The sequence below is a fragment of the Ambystoma mexicanum genome, chromosome 3q (assembly GCF_040938575.1).
Source record: "Ambystoma mexicanum isolate Mex_15411 chromosome 3q, UKY_AmexF1_1, whole genome shotgun sequence".
NCBI lineage: Eukaryota > Metazoa > Chordata > Amphibia > Caudata > Ambystomatidae > Ambystoma > Ambystoma mexicanum.
Window position 1 is genome coordinate 448,142,967 of NC_090926.1, and position 25,357 is coordinate 448,168,323.

The 25,357-nt window shown below is 45.4% G+C and overlaps 1 protein-coding gene across 6 annotated transcripts in view; it reads left to right on the plus strand.

The window, feature by feature from the left end:
- ARAP3 (ArfGAP with RhoGAP domain, ankyrin repeat and PH domain 3) overlaps positions 1-25,357 on the plus strand; it is a 582,982-nt gene that overhangs the window by 245,683 nt on the left and 311,942 nt on the right. For all 6 annotated transcript variants that reach the window (XM_069654121.1, XM_069654122.1, XM_069654120.1 and 3 more), the window contains 2 exons: positions 20,966-21,018; positions 24,751-24,821. In XM_069654121.1, coding sequence (XP_069510222.1) covers positions 20,966-21,018; positions 24,751-24,821 — 124 coding nt within the window. The remainder of the gene's footprint in view (positions 1-20,965; positions 21,019-24,750; positions 24,822-25,357) is intronic.

A 25,357-nucleotide genomic window follows, 5' to 3' on the forward strand; every position in this document is an offset into this window, starting at 1 on the left:
CTAACACATTTGTGAGGTCAGCAGAACTCCCAGCCATTCAGTATTGCCACCTTCCCTGTTGTTAGCTCCACCTCCCTTGTTTCTCTGCTTCCCACACCGTGTTCTTCATCCTATGATTGTAAAGCGCTCCGTTGCTCCTCGTAGCAGGTCCATGCTCAATTCATACCATAATAATAATAATTAATGTTCATGGAAGCTCTGAATAAAATCAAAGGACAATGTTTTAACGTAAGACTGATCACAGATCTTTATATTTGAAAAATGCAGTAGGTCTGTGATAAAAAGAAATGTATGCTTGAATCACTAAATAAATAATGCACAATGGACTTGGTGCTCATTTCATTTTTTTGCAAGGCTCACCGTAACATTGGTGTGTTTGCAACCATGTACCATACACACTTCTTCAGAAAATCTCAGGATTGGGATGTGAGAATAAAATGGCCGCCACATCTTGTCACTCCATTGGGGTCCGAAGGCTGTCCTTTTCATTTTCAGAGATAATGTTTACTCTAACTGAAACTCTCAGCCTCCCCGAATTTTAGAAGAGGAGGGACTAAGAGGGGAATTCTGACCTCGAGATAAGGATGACTCTGAATAAGGAGCTGTGTGCCAGCTCAGTCCCCAAAACAGACATACTATTATAATTATGAATTTATACACACAGGATATCATGAGTTTTTTAAATATCACTTAATGACAGATCCCGCCCACATCAAAGTGCTATAACAATATTTTCTGAATGTATGGCTGGTCAGCCTATCCACCTCAGAATGATGAAAGGCTGAGTCGCTCTTGCATGCTGACGACAGATTTCTATGTGAACGCAGAACTTGCTGTGCCACCTTTTCACTTTTAGTTCCCAATATTCTGGTTACTTATAGGCATGGTAAGTGCCAGTGCCCATGTCTGCCTCCCCTTAACTCCAAAATCATAGTTCTCTCATGACGTACTCCACACATTTGCACATACTTCCATTTAGTGGCCATCTAGCGAAATCATTTAAATAAAGGTATACATAAAAAAAAAGTGGCACTGTGGATGTCCTCTACCATTCCCATGATCTCCTGACATTGACTATGCTGTACAGGCCGGATGGGAATGGTAGTCCAAACACATCTGGGAGCCAAAGGTTGCAGACCCCTGGTCTATACCATCTGCAAAAAGAGAAAGTCTATTTTTCTTTTGATCCTTTGATGTGCTGTCTGGGATTTACACTTATAAATATGCTATCGTTCACTAGAAAGCATTGTGACCCTTAACAAAAAGATAAATGGGCAATCGCCCCCGTTGTCACACAAAAGAGAACAAAACAAGTTATCCAACTGCTCTCATTATTTCAACCAAGTCTACTATCTCATAAACAACTGGACAACCCAAAACCAGCATGGATTCCCGCCTTGAGACTTCTTAAAAACCTAGCCATTCCCAGCCAACTTCACCATGGATCCCCGGCCTTCACTGAAATCATCAATGGGCCTGAAAGAAAAGCTGGCATCACTCACTTTCCCAAAACAAATCTGGAGGCCTCCAGGAACGCCTTTCCTGCAGTATACCAACCTTTTATGTACAAAGGGCAGCCAAAGTCTGGCAAAGGGGGAGTTCCCCATCAACTTCAAAACCATACCAAAGAATTAGCACTTCTTCGCAATCGAATGTATGACTTTAGGCCATCCATAAAACCTGAGTAAACTCGATCAGGAACCAGAGAAGAGTTATTAAGAACTATTGCTAAGGACCAATGTGTGGCTGAATAGTCCTTGACCTCTCAGTAACCCGTGGTTCTGTGGCTCATCATAAACTCCAGAGGAAAGGTTAGAGTCAAAGGCTACCCTAGTCATGGGCGTGAGTGGGGAGTTCACCTAACTGGTAGCATTTGAGCTAGATATTTGCTAGCTCGGATAGAGATCACTGAGCTCTAAAAAGTATGATTCAATTTAGAAACAGAAAAAAGTTTCATTTCACATCACATGAGAGACATGAATACATAAATAGGCAAGTGCCTTCAGGTAGCACGTTTATTATGCATATGGAGATACATTGTGGTTTGCATAAGAGTGGGTTAGTAGCAAAAAGTGACAGTTATTTCCTGTATTGCTGAAAACAAATCATGTAGCAATACGCTAACATTGTCAACAATTTCGGGAGAGAAGATCAATGTGCATGCGCTCTCTTTCTCTCTCAAGTAGGAACATTGTACACATTGTGCAACAAGGATCAGGGATTTGCGGCATAGAGTGGCAATGATGCCCATGTATTTAGCTTGTATGGTCTGAATAAGACTGCGCTGCATCAAAAATGCTGAAAATAAAACATGACGAATAGCTGAGGGGAGGTGCACAGCTCATTACCGTTTACACTTTAAGTGTCATTAACACCTTTTCATCGGTGTTATCCATTACAGTTTTTACATTGTTTGCCTAATCATGCCATCTAGTGGTTCAATCTCGAACTGTCCGAGCAAAAACAAAAAGAGCCTGATCTGTTTCTGTTAAAGTGTGTTGATGATAGCGCCGTTTATCGGGTCGGGGCAAGGGGAGCGGTTGCCCAGGGCGCACAAGGTGCGTGGGGCACTAAAGAGTCGGGTGGCAGTCTGCCCGCTGGCGCCACAGAGAATTCCGCCACCTAAACTCATGCACCAATGATGTGCAGTGATTCTGCAAACCTGGCAACATGCTTGCTGAAATGTCTGATGGGAAGTTGGGGCCTGGGTGTGGTTGAAGAGGGACTATTGTACAGACAAAGAAATAAAGCTGCACACTGTTAGACCCAGGCTCAGCAGTTTACATGAATAAAAAGGTGTAATTGTCGGCTCGAACTGCACTGATGGTCCATGACTCATCCACTCCCTCTCTATTCACTCTTTCTTAGCGATCATTTTGGTGGCATGAAACACCTCTGTGCAGTGTAGTAACTTTGCTGAAAATGTTGGGTGGACAAGGGTGGCATAGAGGGAGGCTGGATGGTGGCTCTTATGGATCGTTTCGGCCAAATTGTTCAAAAAATGCAGTGGAATGGTAAATTTGAATTTGGTCGTCACCATTAGTTCGAAGCCAAAGATACCAAACATGAAGAGATAGGGTTGCGGGGGTATCCCCCGCTCCTCATGTTCTGTATTTCTGGATTTGGCGGCTGCGGGGGTGCCCCCCGCTGCCTCAGCATTGGTGGCAGTGGACCCAGCAAAAAAAAAGAAGAAAAAGGGATCCTGCAGTGTCAGGTCCGACCCGCGTTAGATGTATGGATCTGATGCTGCAGGGTACAGGAGAGGCGGCGGATGGAGAAAAGGTAAGCAGAGTGGGTTTATGGGTCTACTGGCGGTTTGGAGGGACATGGGTTTGTATTTTTGTACCAATGTAAAAAGGTATTTGCAGTGAAAATTACTACGGTCAATTCCGCTGTGATTTTGTACCTCTGTCAAACAACCTAAATTCCTGAGGGATAACACTAGACTATTACACCACAAGATTCCATTGCTGATGCTCTGTTATAACTTTCATCAGACTGGTGGCAAATTTTTTAAATTCAATTGGGCCCCCACACATCTTCAGCTGGCCTGCCATGCACCCAGTGACACAACATAACATTCACAAACTTAATTCCAATAGAACATACAAACAATGCATTATTTATCATTCATTCAGACACAAAAGTCAACACACATATGCTTGCATACACTCTCACTCCCACACAAAAGCACCCGGTACCTCCACTGACGTACACTGTGGGCACACAACATTTATATGTACATATACAATAACACATGGAAACAGAAGCACAACGTCCATTGAGCAGACCAGACTTTATCACCCACTGATCCCTGACATTTTGGGCTAAGTTGACTTGACCAATAAAGCCATGGCCGCAAGGAACAGATTCACTGGAATGTCAGCAATTTACTTGATTTTTCCTTTCATTGAAAGGCAGAAGCCATCAGTTAATGCAATGCAGTGGGTGACCAAGTATACTTGGTGTCCATTTTTAAATGCCATATACCTCCAAACTTGGGGTCTGCACAGCACCTTATATGTGTACTTGCTGATAGACTTTTTCTACAAGATTCTGACTGATTAAAATTAAGGTATGTTTTCCTGTGTTGAAATGGATGTGGAGTACTGAGCAGGAGAGGCTGGGCGGTGGGGCAAGCTGCCCCTGTGACTCTTTTAAGAGCCAAACCGGGACATTTCTCATTGGGACACCTCTCCGGTTCAGCCCAACGGTAAAGGTGTCCTGCTGGCAGGACAATGTGTGCTGAGCAATTCCTGCTCAGCATGCTCATTGCCCTGGCAGCAGGACACCTTACCCGTTCCGAATGGTAGAGGTGTCTCGCTGCCAGGACAATGTCCCAAGGAGCTCCGGGCAGCAGAGGGTCCTCATGTTGCTCTGTTTCAACAGAGGATTACAATGTGATCCATTAGGCACTGATGGGAGGGAGGGGGTACTATTAGCAGGGACCTTTGTTCCTTTAGAAATGGGAATGGGAGGGAGTGATCAGAAGTGAGAAGGTTGCATAATGTTGCATGCGTTATGAAATAATGACTATGGCTTTAAAACCCAAGGGGGGTTTGTTAGGCTCACATTAATCTACATGATGCTATTATGACTTTGCATGCAGAATGGGGAGAATAAAACTAAAGCCATACTCCCATTGCTCAACATATTTCTATGACAATGTATATAGTGTATAGTTTACTATGAAAGGCTAGTTTATTATGTAATTTGGTTTGCTTCCAAGGCATTGCTATAAATAATTATTTAAGCACATGAAATGTAAAGCAAAACCTTAAGAAATATCGATATCAACTAAATCTGGACAGATGTGCGCGGTCACGTAAATTGTCCACATCCCAGTTTCACCATTTAACCAAGTGTGTGATCCTGAGCAATCCATTTAATCACGTTGTGCCTTATCTGCAGCTCTGCAAGTGACTTTGATTCACTTAAAAGCTTAAGTTACTCTATCATGGTATTATAAAGGAAAAGCCTAATGACTATAGAGTTGCTCCACATATAACAATAGTGCAATCTAGATATTTTGCCCTACAAAGTTATTTGTCACTTGACTTAATTATGGCAACTTATTCTAAAGTCACTTCCATGGTGCCTCCAAGTATCAAAGACTGATGATGTGTCTTGCAATGTCCTTTTCTGTGAAGTCACTTCTGTTGGTGCAATCTGTATAATATTAGGAAGTTTGCATGTATATTGGCTCAGAGGGCTTGCACATAGCTCTAATAGATGAGTTTCCTGCATCTTGAATGATCCTGCAGTTTTATTTTTTTTGTTGTGCCTTAAAATGCCATCTTCCACTAATGTTACCAAAAGAGTAGACTGGGGCGGGGGGGGGGGGATGGAGTTTATTGGGCACCAATGTGACCATGTGGAATTCCACACACTGCATTTTGTTGCTCCCCTGCCCCCACACTGTTACAATTCTGGATACTCCCCTGCTTAGTTTGGTAAGTGAAGACGTTTTTGGTGGCCTTTAACCTGAACCATGACACCCTTTTACTCATTTGCACCAAACCACCCTGAAAAAGTGTCTGCAAAACTCAAAATACTTTTTACCATTTTGGTGAAGATTATTTTTGGCGGCAGGCGGAAAAGGTATACAAGGCTCCTAAAAGGGTGATTTTAACACAAAATCCAAAACGGTTCCTTCTGCGGACCTAGAGCAAAAACTGCTTAACAAAAGTTCACCATGTTTGGAAGGGGTATAGCACTCACCGTAATTTCACAGAATTTGCAGAGTACGACATTTTTGGGTCACAGGTTTTCTCAACTTGACTCTTTCCACTCTACTTGGTGAGGGCTCACCTTCCGCCGACTTCATTTTTCAGTTGGGCTGGTGGTGTTTTAGTAGCATCTGAAAACTGACAAGACTAATTTTAGAGGCGCTGCAGAGCTGTGGCTTTCCACAGAGAATGCACCATTTGTTATTGTTAGTGTGTCTTCATACCTGGGGCCTTAATGTGTACTGTGAGCTCTGCTCACATTGTCCAAATGAGACACGCGCCCTCAAGCAGCCCAGCTCCCCAACAAACATAACAAACACAATTAAAAATTATATATTTTTTAAAAGTACCCCTGCTCTGCTTTTAAATGCCGCCCGGGCCACGTCTCATGTTACACACCTCCTGACAGAAACCAGCAAGCTGAATGATAGGTTATTATTTTTTTTTATTATTTGAATGAGCTTCCTAGTTCCTGTCTGTGTGTCGCACGAATACAAAGCCGGATAGTGATTCTCTGAGCCGCGGCGCCTGGATGTGCTGCTGCTAGCGTGGCAGCACAGACGCCAGTCCCTGCAACACCCAGTTCAGCACCCTGGCTACTGACTTTGAGTCAGGCCAGCCAGGGCGGGGGACTGAGCCATGCAGGGCGTCCTGGCCCTGAATGTGTTGCAGTGCGGCTGCCAGGCATCTCAGCATTATGTAATGAGACAGCGCAAGCCTTGCTGGCCATCCCAGCCGGGCTTGCGCTGGCCAATTACATAATTGATGATTGCGGCCCCCCTGCCCTCCCTCCAAAAGATGGGGGGACAAAAAGGCATGCCACAGGGGTTGGGGGGGACAAAACCTCCTTTCCCCCCCTATAATTACATCCATGCCTCTCGGAATACGCAAATGCATGTATACCCACACAGATTGATAAAGTGCTGTCTCCTAGTTTTCTGGGAGTTTAATAAAGTAGTTGTTTAATGGCATTGTTAGTCTCATTTTCTATGTTCAGCGCGCGTACCTGATCATGGCTCATTACATATAACAGAGGCGCATTTATGAGCTGGAAAACATTGCAATTTCTTTTTAAAGAAGGTGAATTATCCTATCTGCTGTAACATTATGTTGCTCAAGTCGTTGTTGCAATGAACTTCGTAAAAAGGTTTGACTTTTCTGATGGGTTTAATTACCGTAGATCTTGTGGGCTTACAGTGGCGCCCTCGCATTTGCCAATATTAGCAGACATGTGTTTCTAGAGAGCGTGACGAGTGCTAGCGGAAGAGCCCTGATGACCCAAGGTGATGCGGTATATAGCTTTAGAAGCTGTCTCCTGAGCTTTAATAGAGACTGGCCAATACGCAGCCTTAATGCTCAACCACTGGAGCAGAGTGGCAGTGCCCACCACGTCACAGCACCCCATGGTGGAGTGCTTTTGCGATCATACAATTCCCCATGCAGTGGTCGAAGTGCATGAAAAGAAGTGGTGGAACTATGTTCCCAGCTGACCTACCCCTGCTCCCCACAAACCCCATCGCCACACACCCCCTTGTGTGTGTCCAAACCCCCAGACAAGCACACCTGCTTTTTAAGGGAATGTTCCGTGCAGTGCACTGAAGTGCAAGTTTCAACTTCTTCCTACATTTTTATTTTAAAATGAAACCATTCCAGAATGGTTTCTTTTTCAAATAAAAGTATAGGAACAGTAATAAAAAGAAAAGAAGGAGAGGAGCAACTCTCCCAACCACTTCGATCACTGATCGCCTGCTAATAATCAAAAGGTGAAAGTAATGTTTCTAATTCAGGGTTCTGCAACATTTGGCTGTCCAGATCTCTTTGAGTACAAAATCCCTTCAGCTCTGGACTTCAAACCCCATCAGCTCTAGCCAGCATAGTGAATGGTGAGGCCTCATGGGAGTTGCAGTCAAATGCATCTGGAGAGCCACAAGCTGCAGACCCCTGTTCAGTTTGCTTACGTGTAAGGTTACAAGTAGTTTACATGGTCTGTTGCCCCTCTTAGGGCTGCATAGTTAGCACCACTTTTAAAACCAAACCTGGCCCTGCTTTATGCACGTGTGGATACTGGTGTTGTGGACAATATTAACAAAACAAGCAATTGCAAAGTCAGTAGGCTTTGTCGGCCATGGGTCAAGAGCAGCGTTAAGCTCCCTAATTGATACCACCATAGGCTATGGTATAACCCCACCTATGCAGGAATGTCTTAACATGGCATGGTCATGGTACGTCACCATATGTAATGTGTACCTTCACAGAAGCTGCTATCATGGGGAAAAAGCCTTCTAATGCCCTAATGTCAGCACAAGGTTTGCATAGTCACCATATCTAAGATATCCCCCACATGTCCAGGTGCTGGCAACATATGCCATTTCAACCCTCAACTGCCTCACTGAAGATAGCATTTTCCTGGTATAGACACCCATGCGCAAGATGGACGTTATTCTAAATTGTTTCATTTGAGTGCTTTCTGTTCACTAAAGCACTGCTTTCTAATAAAAATCCTTCCAACAACAAGCATTGCGCTCTATCCCGAGTTACTGAGGGCATTCAGCTAAACTGTCAGTGATGCATTAGGAGTGCATTACTAGATAACATTCAGTGAAACAAAAAAAAACAATACTAATACACTTTAAGCCCTTACTAAAGTGCATCAATAAAGCGTACACCATTGCAAAGTGATAACACACATTTATCATATTTAACACAAAACATGCCCAATCATCAAACAAAAAAAGTGGAGCTAAACGCACGCTATTCTGCTATGTCTTGGACATATAGCACTCTTCATGAGACTGCCAACACAGGCAACCAAATGCAACTAATGGACCCACAGACTATCCGTTTGTTCAGTAGATCACAAAGCCCAAAAAATACACAAGGAAACAATAATGGCACATGATGGATGTGTATTGATGCACGCATTTACAAAACATATCTAGGTATAGGATATGCGTACTCGAGTCATTGCGGTAACATTACAGATCAACAATGTTTATTCAATTTTGTGACGATTGACTCACTGAGTACTAACCCCCAGTCACAACACGTTTTTTTAATATCTTTTTTTAATGTATTTTTGATTATTTGTGATAATTGTGGTTTTAACAAATGAAACAGAATAACATACTTATTTGTGTATTATTATCACTCATGCTTTATGCCTGCAATTCGGTAAGCTATAGAACAGGTCTGATTGTGGATACAACTTAGTGTTAAGTGTCAAAGGAGGGGTAGTCGGCTCCCTAATAAAGTTGTTTTGAAGGCCATATGCCACCTTCCAAATTAAGTGTTTCCTTGCTCGTGTTAAGGGGTGAGCCGCAAATGCACGAGGGGCGTGCAACATTTGCTGTTTGCTCCGGGCACCAAATTGGGCCTCATTACACTGAAGGCGGTAAGGGTTAACGGTCACCGGTAATGGTACCGGTGACCGTTAACCCTTACCGCCTTACTACGAGGTCCCTTTGCGGGTTGGTACTTAAACCAACCCGCAAAGGGACCAGGGTGCTAATTACAGTACCGCAATTTGCAGTACCGTAATTAGCACCTTCCCCATTCCCATTATGCCCTATGGGGCAAAAATGGGAATGGGGAAGGGCAATGGGGGAAGGGGGAATTGCCAACCCACCAACCTTGGAATAGGGCGGTAATTCCCCTTTCCTCCAAGGTGGTGCCGGTATTTTACCGGCATGGACCAAGGTGCTAATAGCACGTTGGTCCACCGCCTACCGTGTAATGAGGCCCATTGTCTCGAAACTGCCCTAATAATAATGTAAATCAGATGGGACTCGGAATGAGGATTAGGGAAAGAATGGCACGTGCCAAAGTATGAAAGCAAAGCTCAAGAGTTCTTCCTGCACAATGGGGGTAAGTAAGCGCATCGAGTATAGGAGTGCATTAGGTGAAAGGCCGTTGTGCACAAGTTGCTAGGCGAAGGGAGTGAGTGCCCGTTGGCACGGAGAGGGTGATGGACAAGAAGGCCGCAGGATATATATATATATATATATATATCACTCTTTCTGGAGAGAGCATAGCGACGCTGACGATAGGAGTGCATTGCAGCACCGCGCGGACTAGTCATCAGCAAGGGGCCCCAGCTGAGAGTTCTTTCTTCATAGACAGGTAGAGGGCACCCCTCTCTCATGCACTGTGGGGACAAAAATGGTGTGCCATGAAAGTTGGGGGGGACAAACGCCCCTGTCCCCCACTAAAATTACGCCCATGGAATGCCTTTGTGTTGCAGCAGGAAGGCTTCCTATGAGATTCAAGCATAGTGTCTATGGAGGTCCACAAGTTCTCTGTATATTCAGAAGGCTGGCCTAAGCAATCGTGACTTTTAGGGGAAATGACTGGTGGAGAAGTAGAAAGCAGGGCGATAAAAGGTGGTGGGCGAGTGGAGTGATGGAGGCTTGCATACTCTGGTATTCTGGAAAATAATGGGCGGGGTTTACGGCTTAAATTAGGTAACCTAATATATGCATGGCAGGGACCACTTCTCTGCAATATGTAAGCAGGAGGCTGTTTAATCTCATTCAAACATGACAAAAGGGACTTGCATAAGAATTAACTCTACCTAGTGTTTTGAAATCCTGCTTGGTCCTGGGATCCTAATCCTCTGTGCCTAGAGGTGACAGCGCTTGTTTGGGGCGTCATCGATCGCGGAATGGCGTCTACATCCCAGAATATGCCTATTGGACTAATGAGATAAGTGAGGAACTGTGCATTAATTGCGCATATTCAGGGGAGCAATTGGCCCGGAACAAGACTGAGCTGTGATCTGGCAACGTTTGTCTTGCGCACACGCCATTCCATGCAGCCAAAGTAGCACACAGCCCCCATTGCGCAGAGTCCATTGAAAACCTCTGTACATAGTTGTGACCCTCAGCAGTTACTGAGAATTATATGAATACATATATTATACCTAGCACGTAATAATGGGGAATGTGAGGTGCTTGGTGTCCAAAGCATAACAGTATATCACTATTATTCAGTTGGTTCCTGTGATTGTCCTGGCGGCAATGTTAAGATTGCACACACCAATAACACAAGGCTCATGAAGGCATGCATGGTTATGTTGGGGACACAAAATGGCATCAGGTAACTGCCTGTTTGTATAACACACTCTTGCTACTATTCCATTGCCCTTTTTTCTAAACAAAAGAGGACAAACAAGCTACACACATTGCGGTCATATAAGACTGCTCTGCTTCTTAAATCGTCTGCGATTTGCACACTGGAGGAGTTCTAGATGGTTCAGGGTTGCACCAGAGGGATACATTGAATGGGGCTTGGCACAGGGTTCCACCACAGGAATGCATTGAATGGGGCGTGGCACAGGTTCCACCACACAGATGCATTGAATGGGCCGTGGCACAGGGTTCCACCACAGGGATGCACTGAATGGGGCGTGGCACAGGGTTCCACCACAGGGATTCACTGAATGGGGCGAACGGGTTCCACCACAGGGATGCACTGAATGGGGCGTGGCACAGGGTTCCACCACAGGGATGCATTGAATGGGGCGTGGCAGAGGGTTCCACCACAGGGATGCATTGAATGGGGCGTGGCATAGGGTTCCACCACAGGGATGCATTGAATGGGGCGTGGCACAGGGTTCCACCACAGGGATGCATTGAATGGGGCGTGGCATAGGGTTCCACCACAGGGATTCACTGAATGGGGCGTACAGGTTCCACCACAGGGATGCATTGAATGGGGCGTGGCACAGGGTTCCACCACACAGATGCATTGAATGGGGCGTGGCACAGGGTTCCACCACAGCGATGCATTGAATGGAGCGGGGAACAGGTATGTTTCCATCGTACAGGAAAAGCAAATGTGTGCAGCCTGGAAGAGGCGGCTCCCCAAAATAGACATGAGCAAAACCGGGGCATAGGCGCAATGCAAGAAGTAGCCCCTGCAGTGGTTGCCTCTACTGAGACTCAGCATTTCAATGACCATGTCTAGAATCAGGAGCCGATAGATCACTGGAAACATGCGGTTTCATCATCATCATCCTCCACTGGAAACCCTGTTGGAGCAGCCAAGCACAGTAATGGTTATAAAAACATGAACGAACAGGAGCAAGTGGGTTTAAACCTCCCCTCTGAAGAGGAGGAAGTAAACGGTGCGGTGGACTCCGGTGTGTGGGCAGCTCCTTCAGTATAGCTGAGCAGCAGTGAATGTGAAAGACATTCTTCCCGCGCCTGCCCTCTTCATCCTTGGACTGGCCACTGGAAAGGACAACCTGAATGTGGTGGCAAACTCTAGCCCTGTTCCTGATGTGTAAGGGAGTCGTGACGCACTCTCAGTCAGCCTTGGTAATGTAAATGGTTCTAGAGCCTCCACTGCCAGTGAGTCCAGACTTCCAAGCCATGGAAATAAGTGCTGTGAGCAGGAAGCGCTGGTCACTGTTCTATTCAGGAGTGCATATAGTTTGCAGATTCATTTCTCTGAAGCATTGCAGCCGCGTATGTTTGTGCCAATGGTCGCTCTCCCATAGTAGGTTCATTGACATAACTGGCTGGATATACTCATTTTATAACCTCACTACATTGAGGTGCTCTTTAATGAGGGCATTGGGGAGTGTGATGAAGTCCCATGTCTGAGGCTAGCTGAGGGGACCGAGTTCAACCTGGGGCTGAGTGCCCCCACCCACTCCAGGATTAGGGCTCGAAGGGATTACCCAGGGGATCCCCATGGGGTTCAAGTTTCTATAGTTGGTCCCCAGTACATAAAGGGATGAAGAACAGGGGAAGGAGTTCCTAAAATGTAACTACCCCAAGGACTGTAAAACAGAGTCAGAGTTTTGAAATTCAGGGCTGCAGGTCAACCAGACAGTGCAAGAGCCCGCTGCCTAGAAATGGGTGATAATAAGGTAGAGATTTCAGTCCCCATGAGAAACACCCCTGCAAGTAGAGTTGATACCCTTACACAGCCAGAAGTGCCCTATCATGTCACCATAGACTGTACTGATACTGTGTGTAACAAAGATCAACGTTTGAGTACTTTGCCAACGTAAAGCAATAATAACCCACTTCCACTGGTGTCCGCAGGACTCAGAATACTCAAATAACAAGTTAGTTTCACAGGTTCTGTGATATCTGCGTAACTCCCACAATGAACTCCAAAATCTACTATATTATTGCGACGGTCTGCAAGCAGAAAGGACATCCAAGATGGCTATAACACCTTAAAGTAGCCAGGGTCCATTGCGCATCCTGCAGAGCGGCCCACTGCAGTAATACAGCTGTAGACATTGTAGTCTCGGAGAGAATATATTAATTGCCTGGCTTGTTCCCTTTGTCAAGACAGCTGAGACCACTTGCAAAGACATGTATTAGCCCTCTAGGGTACACAAAATAAAAATTGCTATGACAGCCAGAGCAATGTGGTAATCGGAGCTTTGGAGCAGCAAAGAGGAGAAAAGTAGATTGGAGAGAGTGAGCTTAACTGGGGAGGATGAGTGGAGAAGAAAGAGGAACATTGGAAGTCAGAGAAAATAAGAAGGAGCTAGCTAGGGAGGAAGGGAAAAGGAAAAGAACAGAGGAGGAAAGTAGGGGGTGGGAGAAAGTAAGACGAGTGTGCTTGAAAGAGTAGGAAGGGAGAAGAATAGAGTGGCAAGGAGTAAGTAGACGAGGCAGGTTGAGTGTAGGAGCAAATAATCAAGAGGAGTAATCGGGAGGAAGAGGAAAAATAAGACCTGGGAGTGAAAGTGGGAAACAGGGTGACTAAAGCGGAGGGAAATAAACACAAGGGGAGGGAGGAGACGTGATCAAAAGGAGTGGAGTTGCAGACTAGCAGTGACGAGGAGAAGGAAACAATGAGGAGAAAGAGAAAGTGGAATACAACCAGGGTGAAAAGAGGAGGAAGGGATTGACAAACTGTAGTAATCAAAACGTGATGCTTATATGGAGGCACAGGTACGTTTATTTATAAGATTACCCAGCGCCCTACCTGCATCCGCCTCACACTAGTCTCCCACTTCACATTCAACGCTTCCCGCCCGCTCGAGCCTTCTCACAAACAAACATAAACATTCACCCACACGCGGATGCAAGCGCTCTAATAGAACCTGAACAAAGGACCACACGCCTGCAGTCCTTGACAACCATAAACATAATGATGAATACAACACAAACCAAGAGCGAGAGAGATGGAAGTGTCTAGAAAATCAGAAGAGATGAGATAGAGGATAATATCCAGGCACTGTGGAGCACTGAGGTGCAAAGTGATAGTGATAGCGAAATTGGGAATGAGGAGATGACCAGAGACAATGGAGATCAGAGAGGGGACTGGTCAGGTACTGAGACCTTGTGGAAACATCTATTCGAGTGAAAGAGAAGGAAAGTAAATGAACTCAGCAGCCTGCAAATTATCTCAAAGTGTAGAATGTCCAGCTCACACCCTTACAACCCAAGACTTCGGATGCAGTTGTGTCGTATTTGTTACAACTTAAGTGTGAGATCCTCACATCAGCTATAGAAAACAATGACTAAGAAATGTGTGTAGCATACTTAAAACCTTATGTACTGTGAGTGACTTCTTATTTCTTGCCAGGATGGTGGAGTCTAAGGCAGAAAGGGAGAAACTGGGGGCAGTGATCCTAGATAGAAGGCGAATCTGTGTTGTTGTTTTACTGAGTAACTACCAGTATCCTTGGAGACCACCGAACAATGTGTTATTTGTTGTTTAATAACCTTCAACCTTGCCACTTAGCTTTGCATCATCGGTTGTGCCATCAGCCTGTGACAAGATTCAAATGCGTCCTCTAGTTTTTTCTCTTTATCCGGTTTTGATATTGTGTTCCCAGCTATGTGGCTATGAACATGCAATCTGTGTGATCCCTGAACTTCAGAGTAGGTCACAAGGCCGCCACCTCTTAAGCAGCTAAGGACCCTGTTTACGATAAAGATCAACCCCAGAAAATCCTGCCATTCAACCTCTTCAGGCCTAAAACCTATCACATTCAGATCTTATTAATCTGGTTAACCTTAAGGTGAATAGAAGCTCCCTGAAAAGCATGTGATTTCAGATTATGTTATACAACAGGGGTCAGCAACCTCCAAATGTTTTGGACTACAGCTCCCTTTGATCTTCCCAGCACAGTCAATTGTGACAGATCATGATATGATATGATATGATATGATTGTTTATTTATATAGCGCCTATACACAATGTGTTTCAAAGCGCTTAAAGTGAGAGTCATAGTCCACATCATCTGGAGAGTCAAAGACTGCAGACCCCTGTCATAGAAGGAATCTGCCTTTAGAAATGACCAACTCCATGCCCAGCAGGCTCCTTTATTATTTTAACCGAGGATTTCCTGGTACGATTTCAGATCCATCCACTTAACCGCATCATTCTGAGCAATTTATGAAGCTATACATACATCAAGATTTAAAAATAAATGCTGCAGGTAAGTACCCTTTCCTTCATTGACCTTTTACTGACTGCCCAGTGGCACTTTTACAGCAGAGGGCATTAAAAGCTTGGTAACCTGCATGCACCACCAGGATGGAGGGGCCATTGTTAAAGGTGAGTACCTTGTTCATTATGACTATGGTTTTCGGTGTTCGAGGTTTGTTGTTTGAATTCTGATGGTGTTTTTACATTGTGTTCAAAATGTGGGCAAAAATCGGTGTATCCGAGCTTACCCATTGTTTCCCTCCAAAAAACTGTCAACAAAAGTATTTTCCTAGTGTAGACAATTATGTATCTTTTATTGCTACATATACATCATGCATACTTCTTTTTAAGCAAAAGAATCACGCATTATGCTGATGCAACAATAGTTATCTCTGTGCAGTCTCAGATTTGTAGTCCTGAATTTATACATCGGAAAAGGAAAACTACATATCCAACAATGCAAAAGATCAAATACAGGCCCTCATTAGGACCCTGGCGGAAAGGGGTTTACGCCGGCGTAAAGCATGGCGTACCTTTCCGCCTGACTACGAGTTCCCGTAGCGCCATGGTGATTTTTACGCCTGCTTTTTGCAGGCGGAAAAATCCATGGCGCTACGGGACTTGTTGTTAATTACGCCACCGTAATTTACGGTGGCGTAATTAACGCCTTCCCCACTCCCATTATACCCTATGGGGCAAAAATGGGAATGGGGAAGGGTAAATGGGGATTGGGGACTTACCGCCATGCCAAGGTCGGAATGGGGCGGTAAGTCCGCCAACCACCATGGCGGAGTTGGCAGCTTAGCGCCATGGACCTTGGTGCAAATTGCACCATGGTCCTCCGCCAGGGTCGTAATGAGGGCCACAGTCTTTTTTGGGCTCATTTGTTGGGCATGGAGCAAGATCAGAGCTTACATTAATTTCGAAGTGAACCCTAAGAAATGCACTAACCAAGGTTAAAATGTGTTATGGTGGAGAGGAAGGAACATGTAAGAGGCAGGTTTATCTACATATTAATTTTCAGAGTGCCATACAGAACAAAGAATTGAACAACCTTTCCGTAAGAAACTCTTCTGGGGAAATAAGCTTCTCATCCAACAGATCACAAAGAAGCCTTAATAAAAAGATAAAGGTTGCATATGTTCTATGTGGATGGCTAAAGATACTCTGGAACCATAAAAAAGTAACTGTATATGTAATTCAACAGGAATAAGGAATTTCAAATCACAGACCTAACTCTTTAACCTAACTGCACGATCAAATTTTGCAGAACAATTTGCATTATAGGAAAAGCAGTGACCTTTCCTTGGTCCTTTTCCCAACATAATTTGAGTGGAATGGTGTTTGATGGAGGATCATTAGAATATAAGGCACAATTTGCTTAAGTAGTCAATTTGGATCTTCTCTTACAAGTAGCTGAGTGGACTCCAATAATTAACTTTAAATTGCCACTTTTTAAAATACATGGTCCATTAAATGAATTATTAGTAAGAGGAACATATGATATGGCCTATTTCATTTTGGATCATCGGTACGAACATGTCTGTCCACTAGCAGTCAGTGCTGACCTTTCTTTTAATGTTCGATTTAATACAGGAGTCAATGTGTAGCAAGATCAGCATTGCCATCTAGTGGACATTTCAGACATTTATTTAATACACTCCTAGAAGGGAACATTATTTCCGGTAGGGCAGGAATCAGAAGAAATCAGATGAAATCATATTTTACTGAAGTTCAAAAAGCCTGATGATGAGCTTCAAAAGTACTTACAAAATGATTAACTTATTAAACTCTAACTGCAAGAAATCAACACCCATTTAGAGCTAACGGTTTCCGATGAGTCATAGGGCAAATTCCGTTGGTATTCTTAGTTCAGTTGGGCATGGTCAAGACATACTCATGAAAAACATGAGAAGGAGAGCCAGTTCAAAAGGTTAAACAAGTGCAGTAAAATAAATGGTGGTCCTAACCAAGTTATACAAATAGCCACTTTTATTATTTTATCAGTTTATAAATATTCCAGGAGAAATATAGTAACAGGTAAGCCATGAAAAAATAGGCTTAACCGTTTCAATAAAGTCAATAGGATCCCAGTTACTATGGGTTCCTACAGAAAGCAATGTTAATCACTTGATCACTGTAAGACATTAACAATTACCACATCTTGGGAATGGTGCAAACATTTGACTAGTAGGGCAAGTCAAAAGATGTGGTCTGCCCATGGCTTAACGAGGTCAGGCAGCACTGCAAATGCTTCCTCGTGAGCAATTCATTTCCTGTTAAAATGCTGGCAAAAAACCCAAATGTGTTGCTCTGCCCAATAATCTGACTTTCAGTGGCAGGCTTTCTGTTTTGTGTCAGCCCTCCACTGTTGTATTCACCGACCTAGGGGACTCTTTCCTGGTAAACCTTTGGACTCTCTGAAAGGTGGTAAGATGCCCTATGAATGTCTCAAGAACCTCCAGTAGCCCCTGAAGGCACTGGTTTTGTCCCATTGATTCTGACTCTTCTAGTAGCTTTTGACTAGCCCTGGATCTGCTGGCACCTAAAATGAGTATGACGACCTGAACATCTTAGTTGGCAAACCACCGATAGCTCAGCATGTGTGTCTCAAGTTAGTTCCTATTCCATTGCTGCGATCTTTGTCCTCAGTTCAGGCATGCATTCCCTCAGAAACAGCTCATGACGCAAAGTCTTTCCTGGAGTCCCAAATCAAGAATTATAATATAACACTGATCACATCCCCTTCTAATCCCAATTCTCAGGGTAGGGATAGTTGCCAATCCTATCCCATCCCTAGCTAATGCCCATCTTCCTGTTACCTCACTCCCTGCACTTAAAGGTTAATTTATTTTGTCACCCCCCGCCCCAATCCAATATGGCTGGAATATTTGCTCACTAGAAAGAATCTGCTCTAATCTCAGTGAAGGTCAGACCACCTGTGCTACCCACACATAATATTCTTGATTTGGGCCACCTGGGCAGTCCTGCTCACATGGCGGTGACCTCTGGTGGGCACTTTATCTTGAATATGGGCAAGTATGGCCTGGAATGTAGGACTTCAGCCCCTTGTCATAACCCTCTAATCACCCAGGTTCAACTCTGCCCTCCAGGGATATCTTCTAAGAGAGAAGTTGTGTAAAGCCTTTCACATGAAATGTGTGGATGGCCAGCAAAGCTGTGGTTCTGACCAAATCAGTGTAAGTGAATGGCGTGCTGCATCTTTTAGGTATGTAAAAGATTGTAACACAATTATACTCTAGGATAAAAATAAAATGAATTTTCACATTTCATTCCCAATTCCTGACTAAACCTTTACAAAATAAATTCAGTTGATTGTCACAACCAGGAAATAAAGATTTAAAATGAATCTCCAATGTGTTAATGTGTGAGTCCAGATTTAACTGGGAGAGCCTCCCACAGCACTTATGGTGCAAGACAGGAAGGGGAAAATATCCCTTTTTTATAGATGCCTCTTTCCCCCTTAGGCCAGGCACTTGAGTCCTTTAAGCCTACTTCCGGTGGCTACCCGGTGACAACCATACGTGTACACTGTAATGTACAATCAGCATTCAAGGGCCCATTATTCAGGTTTCTGGAGCCAGGCCCCCTTTACTCCCCAACAGTGCTGAGGTAATGGGTGCTTCAAAGCAATGATGGCCATTTCACAGAGGTACAGGGAGCTGAGAACAGTCCTTGTATGATCCATTTCCCAGTGGAGCCCTAGTAGAGTGCAGAAAATTACCCAAAAAATGCATAAACCCTGGGGGAGCAGAGAGGGCAGGCAGAATAGAACAGTAGCCTATAGAATCTCACAGTAGCCAATCCTTCGGTTTTGCCCTGGTGCAAGTCCTTTGCAGAGCCGAACTTTAATGTTTGCATTGTTGGGGTTTGGGCCTTAAATTGCTTGCATAGTTAAGACATTTTAATCCTTTTTGAAACACGCTGATGTTCTCTTTGTGGAAGTAAGTTTGTCATCCTTCGTAGGTTACGGCCTGCTAATTAGTCAGTATTTCTACAGGAAACGGGAAAGCAGCCTATACGTAAGCCAAGCCTACACTGTAGAGTGTCGGTTGGAACCTATTGGGTAACGAAATCTGGTTTGTCAAATTACGTGCCCTGCAGGTGTATTAAATAGTCTCACCGTTTTAAACCTACCAAATTCACAGTCCACCAAAATTGAGAAAAACAGCGTGCAGTACTCGTAAAGGTTGACGCGGTTTTGCTCCTTGCTGCAATGTTAATTTCGTAGCACTTTTTTACCACCATTTTCAAAGTCAAGAATTATTAGTGAAATAAATCCCAACTTTTTAGACATTCTAATTAATGATTTTAGATCTCCCTGTAGCTTTTGTAATATTGTAACTAAGAACCTCACACTGTATTTGGACTCTTCTTTAAAGGGCAAGCAGTATGGTTACTAATGTCACTGAACATCAGTATTGCCATTTTGCAAGGTTGTTCTGACAGAAACACAAATATGCCCAGCTTTGATCCAAAACATTGCATTACGTCAGAATTGATTGTAGCTCTGGTGCAAAATATGTAGTTAATGTTGCTTATTTCTGCAGCATTTCACCAGTAGATAAAGGTGCCCTTTACGCTCTTCATTTTACAACACAATGCACAAAAAGCAGCCATGGAGCAGACTGTTATCATGTGGGAAACAGAAAGGATGCCACGCAGAGTGCAGGTGTCCTTTGGCCTTAGTGCCATCCGATCTGGGCTCTGAGTGGAGCAGAATTGTCTTCACCCATTGGCCAGATGGACAATTGGCGGCGTTCAGTAGATTGTAGAGAAAGATAAAAGGGTTGGCTCCTGAAAACTGCTCACAGGTTATTTGGATTGGCCAGATTCTACCGGTTCGCAGAACTAGGTCCAGGTCATACTATGCCCCGCGGGCTCCTAAAGTTGGTACTACCTTCCTAGCACCCATGCAAAGGTGGGCATTATCGATGAGGACACCAGTGAACAAGGTTATTTGGTTGCATGGCACATGGCCTGTCTTCAGAGCCTGCCTTAAGGCCCTGGCGCCCTGCCATTAGCCCCCCACCATGCCAGCTCGCAGTGGCGTCGCGAGGGGGGGGGGGAGAGGGGCTGAGGCCCCCCCCTGTGAAACCCTGTGCCCCCCCACCTAAGACGAGCAGTGACCATGTTTACCCCCTACTTTTGTCTGTGCCCCCCTACTTTTGTCTTTGGCTCCCTCTGTGCCCCTCCTAAATTTGATTCCTGGCGACGCCACTGCCAGCTCGGGGGACTCTTTCAAGGTCTCCCCCGAGCTGGCGTGGTGAGAGAATGCGTGGCAGCAGCCCTATTGAAAGTAAATGCGCAAGACAATAGACCACCTAACCGTGCATATTAAAAAATGTGGGGCGGTGGCGCCAAATGTTTGACTTGCTGCCCAGGGCGCTGCAGCTTCTAAGGCCGGCCCTGCCTGTCTTAGACCTGTGCAGTCACTCAGGCCCAGCATAACCCGCACCTCTTTCCCTGTGCACTGTGCACTTGGCATGGCTTTCCTCTTGTGGCGGTTTCCTGTTGCTCGTGTACGTTATGAAGGCATCAGAATGCATGGAAGAATGGGGGCAGCGCATCACAGCAGCTGCAAGGCGCGCACATGCACAGAACAGGGTCTCTAATCTACAACGTAAAGCGCAAAACCATGCACGTGGATTTACGAAGATTATTTATGAGGAAGTGTTGATTTCAAAAACATTTCACTTATTCCGTCATACAAATAAAGAAAACGATAACTCAGCTCATTGTTAAGAGAATGGAAAGTGATGCATGGATGGGAGCATGTGTACTAAGCAGTTCTGGTTTTGTCTTTGCAGCTTTGTGACATGCGACCAGCCGGTGGTCCCCGAGAGGTCCAGCACCAGCCTAGGTGAGGAATGACAGAAGCCAGCCACATCTCTAATGGCGTGGGGTGCAAGGCCGCCCCCATTACATTGTTTGCAATGTTGTCCTCGAGGACAGACCAAATCAAAGCACTTATGCATCTCATGTTGTGTTGTGGTCTGTAGACCGCAGGAAGGAAGCGTGATGCACAAAAGCACTCTGGAAAAACTCCTGCGCACGATAGTGTGACACGCTTCCCCTGAACGGACTACAAGGGTGCGCAGGGCCGGGCAGATGGGACGGGCAGGTGGGAGACGGGTAAGTGCTACCTGGGGGGTGTGCTGGGGGGTGGAGGCTGTCTGTGAGGGGGTAGCAGAGTGGGACAGGGGACTGGGTGTTCCCCCGAAGGCAGACAGTAGGGGGAGAAGGGAGAGAGAAGACTTCAGCAGGCAGCCCTCTGCAAAGTAGGCCTTTTGTGAGCAGCCTTCAGACCTACACCCCCATTGGGCTTCCTTCTGTGAGTGCCCGGCATGAGTCCTACTAGCAGCACTGCCATTCTGCCAGCTCTCCAGCGGAGCCCTCCGCCCTTCCCCTGAGTAACACATGTCCATGTTTGACTGTGAAGAGTAAGGCTGAAAGGAACCGCATGTAACCTTATCCTAAGCCTGCTCTTGGGCAAAGCAGTACTGGGAAGACATCCAGGGCACTACCAAGAGGGAACCAGCATTTGGCCATGCGGGTGGCAAATTTGCCAGCAGAGGTATTGCAAAATGTTAATGTGCCTAGGATGGAAATGATCCTAGTACTGCCTCCCTAGTTTCCTTTTCTGTGAATTAATCCTTCACCTGCTGTCCTCCTGTATCACCCCTTTTCAGGAGACTCAAGCACACACGTGGCTGGTGCCAGTACCTGCAATACATTATTTGCTATTAAAAGGGCCCCTGCATAGGGTCCCAGGAAACGTGCCCCCGCAGCCGAGATACAATAGAATCAAAAACTGCTAGACCAATGCTTTTGAATGACTGATAATTCTCGGGGATTGATCCAATCACCCCAACATACCTTCATTTGTAAGCCTCCCGGCTCCATTACAGGAGGAGACCAACCGTATGCAAATCCGTTTTTTTCCCGCCATTAACGGGAGCAGGCCAAGATGAATTGCTTGTTCGCGTCCCCTGTTTGCGGGAATACATGCAATCTGCAGCGTGTTTCTTGGTGGACCTCGTTTGTGAGGTGCAGTTGGATTCCTTGAGTGCAGTGAGCATGGGGGCCATGTCTGGGCACACCCTCTCTAACTTACTAAGACAAACCAAAACCAACAAGTGATGGATGTCTCTTATTTTAATGCCCCCCATGGAACTCCCAGTTGGTGTTGTCATACTTTCCCTATTTCGTTTGTGCTCCACTTGGGCCCACAGCCCCCGGCCCATGCCATTTGCCTCCAATGGGCAAGCATTGCGCTTCTCAGTCAACCATCACTGGCATCGCCCCCAAATTGGGCACATCTGTCCTATGCCTTGCTACGGCTTTACATTAGGGCTATGTTTCAATCTGGCTGACTCATCTTTCCAACTGCCACAACAAGAGACGGGCTACAGCCCACAGTCCTGGTCTCTACAGGAGCTTCCGGAGCATTCCAGCTTTGCGTGGGTTGGGTGCCACTGTGACTTCATGATGCGGGACTGAATTTATGCACGCGGTCGTCGAGTGGAGATTCCATCTTAGACTACTTTGCCATGTCCAGGGTGAAGGTGGCACCATCTTTCAATATTACACAGGCAGTCAAACCCTCAAACTATTTTCCACTGCACAAATACCCATTGCATCTACTTTATGGAAAATCTGGGATCGAACTTTGCATCGAAATCTGGACAGAAACCTGTACCTAGCTATAAAATGATAGGAGAAAGGTTGAGTTCTAGTTCTGGAACTCTCCAGTGCTAAGTTCTGTTTGATGGTTTTAGTGGTCCTGTTTTTACTGTGTGCAAGGTCACAGGTAGGTAGCGTTGAACCCACATCGCTGGACAGGTAAAATGAGACAGTCCTGGTTACTTCACAGTTCCACTCTTGAGAAACTTGTGCATAAGGAAGTTTGCACGCTAGTTGCAGTGTTTTACAGTGACATTTTTATAATAGTGTAGACAACCTAGTCTAATGGTGGTCAGCCGACACGTGTTTCGACCACAGGGGTTTTTATCAAGGCAAGAAAAAGAATGTCAGATGGGAGAATTTTGGCCCCTGGTCCAGCCCCTTAAGGCTGAATATTCAGATTATTTCCCGTTTTGTTTCTTGAGATTAGAGCTGGCAGCTCTGGCGACACTGCTGATATAAAATGATGTCCAGTCTTAGGAAGACCTTACAGATGTAAGCAAGCAGAACAGAGTAGAGAAATGAAACATTATTGGCGTTAATAGACTCGAGTAATAGCACAGGACATTTGAGAGTTAAATGGCGGGCCTGAAGAGTGTGAGCGATCTTATTTACCGTCCACTCCACATTGACCGAGCTGCAAATTAAGGCAAGAAATCCCCTGTTCCTGAAAGTGCCAAATCAGAGCCACAATGAAGGCCCCAAAGTCTCAGGATGAAAACCAAAACCAGCAGCAGACTATCTAACTGAGAAGACCTGCGTTTCGCCAAAATGCACGTTAATATGCACATTTATTCAGAGCATCAAATGGGCCAAACCCTTAAAAGATCAAAAATGAAGACGAAGAAAGTAAAGTTGGAGAAGGACCTTACCTTAGACGTCCACACTCAGCACCCATTGCTCACAACGCCCATTGCAGGGTGCCAGGTCTGGCATACATGATGAAAGCAGAATGGCATTGAAACTGCTGCATTTTATCAGATTCTAAAAGAACAAGAGAGGCCTAGGAGTGAAGGCCGCTCACAAAAGGCTGATGTTGTATTTGCAGAGGGGCCGCCTGCTATAGTCCATCCTCTTCAAGTCTGCCCTCTCTCCTCCTGTCCTGTCCAATTTCGGAGGTCCTCCAGCACACCCTGCCCTTTCCATCCCACCCCACCTCGCTGCACCTGCCTGTCTGCTGTCTGCCCGGCCATGTGAGGCTGAGCCAGGATTGTCTAACTAGTGGGGCCGAACTCTGGAGATTTCCCTGGGGGTCTCTTCATCGTGGCCCTCTTTTGTGTGGTTACTTTATTTCCATGTGTTCTCATGGGAAAGGGCTTGACAGGTTGTTATACAGGGGCACTTGGGAACATATTTCCAAGGCCTCTTTTGGTTCCCAGTCCACCCCTGGATGTAAGAGATGGCTGACTCTTGGTTACAGCTCCCTCCTTGCTCTCCCGTCTCTAGACATGGGATCGAATAATCGACACATGGGCCCCACTTGGCACAGCTCTAACTCCAACCTCACTTGCCACTCTGTGCTCGCCTTTTCCAAAGTCCTGATGCCACTTGCTTGGTTTGAGGAACCCAGGGTCTTGAGTTGCCTCTGTTGCAAAGGATCTTCTTGTCTGGCAATCTACGAAAAGTATCTTCACACGTGAGTGCTTCCCCTTGGTTGAACCTTGTCTCAGTGGGTTGGACTGGGTATTCTTAGGAGAACTGTGATTCAAGCTCCACGAGTTTCACTTTCTTCACACCAAGATGATGTTACAGTTTATAGTGAGAGCTTGTAAACCCCCTGAGGGGGCACACCATGGCCATGAGGGTTGATGGGGATATGGTTTAGTGGTGCGGGGGCAGCGTTAAGGTGGGTGAGGAAGCATGTGGGGACCAGAAAAAGGAGTGTCTGACATGTGTTTTCCTTTTTCAGTGGACCTAGATGACGACAACCCTTACTGTGAGACTGTTGTAAACCGCAGCCCGCAGCCCCCAAATTCCAAGGTAAGACGCCTGTCAAAGGGCCTCTCTATCTAGCACATGCTCACAACGCTTAATTGTGGGAGCTCACTTGTGAAATCATGTACTTGTTTATCCTGCACTATGGAAAATGTCCAATAACATATGTGTATTTCCAGATGTAAAGTTCTGCTTAATACTGAGATATCCCTGTTTCTAAGCATTGCCAGATTTGAAAAACACGAAGGGAATTGAAACACATGGAAATAAAGTGAATTTCCTTGAATCCCACTATTTTGCACATAGAAGCCTGGATTCTCTTGCATCTCCAGTCTTTTGAGCCCCTTCCAGATCATATGCTCCCCCTCAGTGACAGGAGCAGCATTTCCCAATGCTGTGAGGAAAGCATTGGGGTAGTACCTTTGTAGACTTTTTTCAGAAATCAACATTCCCCAGAAAATGGGCAAGGTTCATCCTTTCCCTTCTGATTGATTGAAATCCCTGGTTGGATTGGTTTGGGTCAATATCAACACACCCTTTGCACAGTGTCATTCAAAGCGTCTGTGTTAGGGGTTTTTACT